This window comes from Eucalyptus grandis, chromosome 9 (genome assembly GCF_016545825.1).
Source record: "Eucalyptus grandis isolate ANBG69807.140 chromosome 9, ASM1654582v1, whole genome shotgun sequence".
NCBI lineage: Eukaryota > Viridiplantae > Streptophyta > Magnoliopsida > Myrtales > Myrtaceae > Eucalyptus > Eucalyptus grandis.
In genome coordinates this window covers 43,699,202-43,708,286 of record NC_052620.1, presented here as the reverse complement: position 1 = coordinate 43,708,286, position 9,085 = coordinate 43,699,202, and the positions used below count along the sequence as shown (strand labels likewise).

Below are 9,085 nucleotides of genomic sequence, written 5' to 3'. Positions count from 1 at the left end.
TTTCACCAAACGCTGTGTTTTGGTTTTATGATAGGAGACTGTGTTGAATTTGGATAGAGAATGTCAAATGCAAAAATGAGTTTTATTCTCAACTTGTATTTATAACCCTAATAATGGCTGAAAGAAATAAGACAATAAAAAAATTCAATAAAAGTTTTCATGATGATGATTAGAAGGGAGTATGAGAGATTAAGAGGGATTAGTCTCATTATATACAGTTTGAATCCATTGAAATCTCTTTATATAAAATAAAATACAAGTAAAAAAAAAGAATAAGAAGTATTACTACACAGACCCCTCTTAATCCCTTGTTTTACATTTATTTATTTTAAGTACATGAAAAGATATTATACATCACAATACGTATTGTTTTTTCCTCGCCAGCATCCAAACGACTTGAAATCCTTCTCTTGTTTAGCCATATTTAAGAAAATTTCCTTTGACTCCTAATCCCTCAATTTTTTTTTTTTTTTTTTTTTTTTTGGTCGACGCCGGCACCGCCCTTCAAAATAAAGTGCAGAAAGAAAAGAAAGGTCGCGCGGAGTCGGTCCGGAAAGGCCGACGACGGAGATGAAAGCGCGATGGAGACGACCAGCTTTGACCACTCATCTCATCTTCCTTGGGCGATACCCTATCCATCTCGACGACCGAGCTAGCCTGCTCGTCGAGAGAGAAGCAGCAGCAGCAGCAGCAGCAGCAGCAGCGAACCAGAGAATCGGGAGCGCATAAAAGTAAAGGGGCTCTCTCATCTCCTGATTTCCTCTCGTCCTACAAATTCCTTCATTAGTGATTCCAATAAGACAATCTTACCCTCTCGTTTTCTTGTTAAGAAAGTCTTTGCGTTGTTGGAAAGCGGGTTCGCAATCTCTTCTTCTGCCTTTTTCTTTTTTTTCTTTTTCTTTTTTCTTCCATTTTTCCCCAGTCGGAATGGATTGGCTTCCCCAAATCAATCACGAGGGTTTTCATCGTCACTACTGTATATGTCGGGGCTTCCTTCATCAGGTCGCTTGGGGGTATAGTGGACGAGAAAAAACAACTCTGCTGTAGATACCCGGCTTAAAGTAGGGTGAAAGGAAAGGACCGAACTCCCATTGTATAGCACCTGCCAATTCTCAGTGGTTGCCATGCCGATGTATCGATATCAAAGATGTAAAGATGTATTGAAGTGGAACCCCTGCCTCGCATAACTCAGGCTGAAAGCGAATATATTTCTATCTAATTTCTCTTATTTATACCGCGAGATAGAGATGGATAATGACCTCATTCTTAATGCTGGCTCATGTCGACTGCTGCCATTTGCTTACCCTTTTTGACGATGCCTGTTTGGTTTAGTTCTTCTGCCGGAAGAGCAATATGGACGCATTGTTTTCTCCTCGTTCAGTATCCGTTATTGGCTATGTACCTAGGAAAGAGCTTCTGTGGCTGGCTGCGGTCTTTTCTGGGATTGTCATGTGCTATTCTGTAAGTTGCTTCTTCATTGAATGCCCACATGCTCTGTACTCCACATACTAAACAAATTTCATTATTTTGATTTCTCTCAGTTTAAATTTGCTGCTCCCAACATTTGAGATTCTTCCTGCAAGTTCCTTTTTGGATTTTTTTTCACAGGTTTTAGCCGTTGATCTTGCATGTATTCCTCTAGTTTTTCCCCTATGTGAGAGTCAGTCCTTGTACTTTTGGTCGGATTTGTATGACTAGAGCACACCTTGCAATCCCATGTCTGATTACAATGAACTCTGACTTCTTGCTCTGGCCATCTCCACCCTTTAAAATCCTAGAAAACTATTTGAGAAGACTCTGAGCGTGGGTCATGCAGAACTTATGCCTTTGCTTGCTCCTGGGGGTCGTCTAGTCCTTGTACTCCATTGGTTCTCGATGGGAATCTTATAATTTGGTCCAATCAATGCTTCCACAATGAGGATCTATTGTATGAATCTTTGAGAGACCAAACCATAGGTATATCCGATGATGCGCTACTCAATTTACTAAATCAAGCGGACTTCTTAATGCTACCTATTCATTAACCATATATTTTTACTGAACAAAGTATGATTTTTTTTTTTAATTTTATCTAATGTTATGTGATATTGTAATAGTTTCACGACAATCTGAACTAGCTTTTGCATCTATAGCATAATGATAATTTAAATGGAAAATTAAGATTTTGCTTTTGTGTTTTCATGGCTCTTGCTTGGGTAATAACAATGCAATGATTTTGCAGAATTGATTAACTGTGCTGTAAGAAAAAGTGTCATTTTTACTGGATATGGGACCTGAGTTTGCAATATATTACTTTGATATGTATGTATTTGATGTATTTTACCAAAACTCGTGATTTGATTTGATTGCAAGACTTTACAAGAAATGATAAAGATCTCTAGTAACTGTGAACAGTGGTTGAAAGAAGTCTATTAGAGGGCAAAAATGACTTACTATTGATCAAATTCAATTTAAATACTATTTGTAGCAGTTTTGTTCCATTTTATTCAACCTGCTCTGAATTTGGGAGCAGGATAGTAACGATGTTCTAAACTTAATATGAATTTGGACCTAGGATAGCAATAATCTCAGTATCTTCAAATCTGGAGCTGAGAATATATGTGCTGCTTTCAAATATTGGGCCATTTATTTTACATGTTATTCACACTGCGACCGTGCTTATTAGTAGGGAAAATTTTCTAGTCAATCCTCATTTGTGTGAAAAACATGAGTTGAGAGTAGACAGTTTTTTCCTTCTATTTGCAGCGTTTCATTTGAATGAAAGGTGCATTCACTCTTTTTCATACCTGATTAAGTTTGTTTAACTAATGTTTTTTCTCTTGAAGGTGTATAAGATAGCAGGTCTCATGAGTCTTTTATGCTTCGATGGGTATAGGAAACTTAAGAACATGGACAAAGTAGAATGGAAGAACCGGTAATTTCCTCATCCTTATTCCATTCTAAGTGCTTTGCGAAATTCTCAACTAATTGTCCAACATTCCACTCATTCTCCCCTAGGAACAATGCAAGAGATGGGTTGAAATACCTTTTCTAAAATGTTTTTTGTCCAGGGGATTCTCAACATTCCATGCAATTATTGTATCGTCTGCTTCTCTATATCTCCTGCTGTTTTCAGATCTCTTCAAAGAAGATTCTCATGACCAATTAGTCGTCAACAGGACATCAATCGTATCAGAGACAATACTGGGGGTACTGTGAAAAAGTGTATCAGGTTTCTTCGATTGAAATAGATAATAGCTTGTTTAGATAAAACTTTCCAACTGGTACATGGTTTTATTTTGATTAGCCTTCAACATCACTATGCATAAATATAACAAGAACTAAGCCTTCTCCCACTTGGTAGGGTTGGCTATGCCAATTCCTTTATGACATTGCACTCTATTTTGTATCAAGCCTTCTGAAAGAGCTAAATGCTCCAAATCTTTTTTTATCATCGCTTTCATGTATTTTCAAATGGATACGTGTCTGTTATTATGTACATAATTACTTCTTAGACAAACAGTAAAAGCATGACAACCTTGGAGTTTTTGTTGGCAAATTTTACTTTTTTGTGTTTTCTCAGGATTTCCCTTGCTGGATGTTAATTTTTGACATATTTCTTTGACTTGTCCTGCTCCAACTAAACCAAGGATGCAACTGTTTTGCATACTACTTGGAGTAATTATATGCACTCTGTTAGCTGAATTATCATTCTTGCTTGAGACATATTCTACCATTGTAACAATCTTTTTAGTAATAATATCTTTCTCATACATCATTGTGGAAATGTTAGAAATAGAATGCTCTGAAGTGCTATTGGAGTATACCGCTGCTTATTGGTGATTACCATATGAAACTAGTTTTGTTTAATAAAGCTTGCCAAATGCTTTAAGGGGAATATCATTGATGAAGCAGCACATAAGTCCGGTATAAGTGCTAGAAAAGATTCATTACTTCTTCTTTGGAAGAAGTCTATTTAGAGAGTGAACTTATTATTCACCCTAAATAGACCTCATTGCATTTAATCAATTAACGTAACTTATTAATAAGACAAGGTGACAATGGGTTAATTGAACCCTTTTCTCGATTCCTCCTCCCGGCCTGATCATAGCTATGACAGTATCTCTTTCTTGTCCATATGCATTAGAAGATATTTTGATATGGTGTAAATGGATCCATGTAGGCTACTTCAGTTAGTTCGGCCAAATCCAGGATCTATCTATAGATTTATTGCTTGAGGAACTTATTGATGGTTGATATTGGAAAGGAAGACATAGGTAATTATTTGATTTGCTCCTATTTTTCATCTTCCCTCAAAAGATATTATCATGTCATAGTATGCATCTTTCTGCATGAAAAACTGCAACAAAATGAATTTGCATGCGAGTAAGTGCAAACACCATTCTGGTGGATGTATTTCCAATAATTTCTAATGCCACTCCATTACAAGTGAGGGTGTTGGTATGGGGAATCAGCATTGTGGAGATTGGGAGAAATTCCACGTTGATGTTGACTACGAAATAATGATTGAAACAGAGCTCACTTTGGGAAGTTGTAATAAGAATGATTTAAACAATGGTGTTAAATCCACGTGCTTTTAAAATCTTCTTCTACCCGTTTCAACGAATTATGATTGCCATTATTGGCTTCCTTTTTTAATTTTTTATAAATTAATAATAGAAGACCACAGAGTTCTTTTTTTATCTTTTCCTTGGATAGGTAAAAGAGAGGTCCACTGAGTTCTCATATGAAAGCTTCCAATAACCCTTTGCAGGGTTAACATATTTTACTCAAATCAATGTCCACCAGCATTTGAAATGCATCAGTGAACCATAGCACCATATATAGTATTTTATTTTTTACAAAAGAGGTCAATACTGAATTTTTTAATGTCAGATGTTATACACAAGTTTATTGAAAAAAATAAGTAAATAAAAAGAAAAGAAGAAGAAGAAGAAGAAGAGACTAATGGGTGTCATCTCTTAAATAAAAAGGAAACTTGACTTCGCTATTCATCCCATTTTTGGGCAAGAGGGAGGTTGTGACTTACTAGTTCAGGAAAGGGCCAAGGCAATGAGCAGATTGGTGCTGCTACAGGATTATGTCCAACTTATAGATGTTAATGGCAGCTGACGCGCTTTCTCTCTCTTCCGTCTCTGAGTGACCTGATTAGACTAGTAATGATATGTTATCATATAAATTAATCAAATTGTAAGTATCTAAGGTATTAAGTGAAAAATTCAGAAATATGTTGATTCACACATGCGCTATGCCTGTCTTGTGGAAATTTCACATCCCTGGCAGTGGCAAACTGTCCAGTAAAGTCTGTTACTCCATACTTCCCTAGGTGACCTACCATGATTTGGCTCCTCTACTCTGGCTTCTTTGCCCCTTCTTATTCTTATTGCTTTTCTTGTGTGTTTATATTTTTTTGGTGTACCCTTTTTTTTCAATTGCATGTTTATAAACATGTAAATGCACACAAAAGGCAGCTTGATCATTCGTTTGCAATGTGTGCATGACTGAGCTTGAACCGATATGTATGGCACGAGTTAATACACTTAGGACATGTGAAGAGAACCCATGTAGATGACAATGTAAGACTATCCTAGAAGGCTCTTTATGTACTCATGCTTCTTTTCTGGCACTTCACAGGTCTCTATAGGTTATTTTCTGTCAGACTTGGCAATGATTGTGTGGCATTTTCCAGCTTTAGGTGGTTGGGAATATGTAAGTACACTTGACACAAATATTATGATTTGTTAGCTTGCAGTAACACTTCCTCCATCAGCCTTGACTCTTGGTGTCTGAATTTGTTACAGCTAAAGAAAGAGTATATGTCGTGAGAGCTTTATTAGTTAAGTCAAGTAGTGTTTGTCAAAGTTTAAGTACATAATTTGATATGCTGTAAAATAAATGAGGGTCGTAAGTCCAGGGCTATTACTGTCTGTGTAAAAGTTACCTTCATTATATGAAATATTGAAGGGGAGCACTTAGGGTTGATCCTTCTGTTTCCATCCTCGTCTCTATGTAGCATGTATCTCCCTCTCCCTCTCCCCATGACTTAAAATTTTTTATTGTCGGCAAAGTTGTTGAATTGGGGTTAGCTGGATGGTTATAGTTGTTGTTCCTGCTTTGCTAGTGTTGTGGAACTACTCTTGCTCTTTGGGAGTTTCTTTATTTTATGTGAAGTAATGACGCAACGGTTCTTCTCAGGTTCTACACCATGGGTTATCCATGTTTTCCATCTTTCTTTCCATTGTAAGTGGTCAAGGCCAAATATACATACTTATGGTTTTGTTTTCAGAGAGCACAACCCCATTTGTCAATCTAAGATGGTTAGTGACTCTCAAAATTACTTCATCATACCTCATTTCTTGGACTAAACAATCCATTCCTCTTTTAGTATTGTCAACAAATGCTGGCTTAATAAGGAATCTATTCAGGTACTTGGACATTTATGGTCAGAAGAGTTCTAATCTATACATCTGCAATGGCATCTTTCTGTTCCTGGGGTGGTTGGTACTGTCCGGCTTCTATTACTTTGATTTACTTTACAACTGTTACCTTTCTTTTTCTTTTTCTTTTTTTTTTGGTCACTACAACTGTTACCTTTCCAGTTTGATTAAATTTGAACAATAGTAGAAAAAGGCCGAATATCAGATAACTATATTCCATGCCAATGTGGACTTCCTTATCTTGCACTTTGTTTGCCTTTATACTGCAGTTTAATATAGTTGACTATTTGGTCTTTTTTATAATACATATTAGAGTAAACATATAACTGAGATCTGAATACTAGCTGAACATTCTATCAGAATCTGCTTGGTAGTATGTGGAATTTAAGCACAGAAGTTAAACTATTTGGTTGCAGCAGGATGAAATAAAAGAATCACGGATTCATCTTTTGGTTTATTTTCAGGCATTGTCTTTTTGGCGTACAAGTTACTACTAATTCACTAGAAATTAAGAAGGATTTGAAGTTCGCTTTTTTGAAGCTACAATGGCCCTTGAAGAAGAGGCCAATTTCTTGATTTCTGCCAAAGTTTCAAATATGGAATAGTTCTATCTAAAGCTGGTTTTCTTCACCCCTTTCACCCTAACATTTTGATAGATCGAATCTTAATCTTCTCAAGGAATTTCTGCATTGTTAATTACATATAAGTACAACCATACTAAATGAGGAACCAAAAGGCATCATTAGACATGTGCTATCCCTGGCAACTAGATACTGAGCAGAACGGATTTGGGATTTTTTGTTTTGGTCGAAAGAAAGGATTTGGGTTTAGGGTGTTTACCATCTATTCATATCTTCTGGACTGGACTTCACTATAAGCTTCAGTAGCAGTTGCTTTTTCTGTTTGGGTGTACAAGGTTCACCGCCGCCCCCCCGACAAAAAAAAAAAAAAAAAAAAAAAACCAAAACCACACAAAATCATACAGAAGCCACTTTGCTCGAAATAGTTGGTATGGATGTAATCATATTAAAAAACATTAGACTATTTTTAGAGATATACCATGTATACAAAATCGTCTATGACGTTCATCAAAAGGAGGATAATCAAGTGGATGACTCCATTATGAATATACTAAATCCGTATGTTTTTAAGTGTGAAAATAAATACTTGTGAATATAAATACTAGATCGGTTGGATGAGCCTGTTCAGCCTTCAGTTTTACTTGGGTTTCAATTAATCAAAAAATTAATTGTCAACTGAAGTTTATCAATTGGGCTGCGATCTGCATTAACTTTGAGACGAATGCATTAAGTTATGATTACGGCTGAAAATTTATGTCTTTAGTACTTGATTGAGGTTATTGGATGACACCTAACATTTCCATCTGACTCGAGATGATATGTTTGTTCAAACTCTTTCACATATAGTTTGATCATGCAACCATTTGATGTCTGCAGTTTGCAAGGATTCTTCTCTTCATCTTCTTTTTCACCCACATGCTTATCCATTTTGACCAGGTGAGTTGTTTCTTAGCATTAAGATTTAAGTGACCTCTTTGATGATAAAAATTAACCGTAATACCAACACTTGAATGTGTTGTGATTTTTAATAACAGAGTCAGGGTTGCTTACGGTGGAAGTCTCTATAGAAAATCATGGGTGCTTTTCGCTTTGAGATTTCTTCTGCTTCGTTGTCTATAAATTTTTCTCTTTTTTTTTTCCTGTTTCTTTTAACTTCTCAGCATGCGTCACTGATATAGATGTATGTAATAATGTCATTCTTTTATTTATTCATTTGTTTGGAAAGGAAATAATCACTGGAAATAGGAGAGTGAGTCTAGTCACCTTAGATGGTTTATGCTGTTATATTGATGATTTCACTTCCTGAGCTGCCATAATTTTGATTCAAGATATAAAACAGGCGTCATCTTTTTCACCTCTTCTGTTTCAGGTGAAAGAGATTTTTGACTTGGGTTTCTACAGTTTGCTTTTGGTGCCTTCTGTTTTGGCAATCATGAACCTATTTTGGTTTTGGAAGATTGCCAAGGGTCTGGTGAAAACTCTGTCTAAGAAGAGACATAGGCAGTGATCTGACCATTGTATTGTACAATGTGAACCACCTTCTCTGTATCTAGAAGAATCTTGAGATTCCTTGTCAACCTAATGCTTCAACAACAATGAATATTATCCTTTCATTCTCATTTATTGATGAGATTGTGTCAGAAGATCATTATGGACTTCCTTTCGTCTCACGGAGGGTCCTTTTCTTAATTATTATTTGCAAGACATTGGTTGACTCTACTGTACGGGTGGATTTTATGTTTCTTTCAACCTTTGAAGTTTGTCAGTGATTACCAATGCCTGCTTAATTACAATGACCGTGTATGTAATCACAGCATTTAATGTGTTTCAGGGATATTAGGGTGTGATTTAGGGATTATAGTGTTAGATCATGGTACAAATGGCTTACTAATTCTGGAAAAGACTGGCTTTTATCTATTTGTGGTCTTTCACTTTAGGTTAAACAGAAGTGATAAATTGGTTACATTGACGGTAATGCAATAAAGAAGGAAAAATAAGCACCTCAATTTTATCTATAAAATTGGCTTAATACATTTATAAAAAAAAAACAATTGTAGGTCCAGTCCT

General features: G+C 36.0%; 1 protein-coding gene across 3 annotated transcripts; it reads left to right on the top strand.

The window, feature by feature from the left end:
- Nucleotides 1–516: 516 nt before the first annotated feature.
- Nucleotides 517–8,787, top strand: LOC104420042 (TLC domain-containing protein 4-B). 3 transcript variants are annotated; one of them, XM_010031941.3, is made up of 9 exons: nt 520–731; nt 1,333–1,461; nt 2,826–2,914; nt 3,051–3,189; nt 5,635–5,709; nt 6,196–6,317; nt 6,426–6,501; nt 7,895–7,954; nt 8,388–8,787. In XM_010031941.3, exons 2-9 carry the CDS (start codon nt 1,354–1,356, stop codon nt 8,523–8,525), a joined length of 807 nt encoding a protein of 268 aa, XP_010030243.2. In that variant the 5' UTR covers nt 520–731; nt 1,333–1,353; the 3' UTR covers nt 8,526–8,787. The 3 variants fall into 3 exon arrangements, with proteins under 3 accessions (XP_039157504.1, XP_010030244.2, XP_010030243.2); XM_039301570.1 differs by lacking the exon at nt 1,333–1,461 and having other exon boundaries at nt 517–731; nt 2,998–3,189; XM_010031942.3 differs by having other exon boundaries at nt 519–1,461; nt 2,998–3,189.
- The last annotated feature ends 298 nt before the right edge of the window (nt 8,788–9,085 follow it).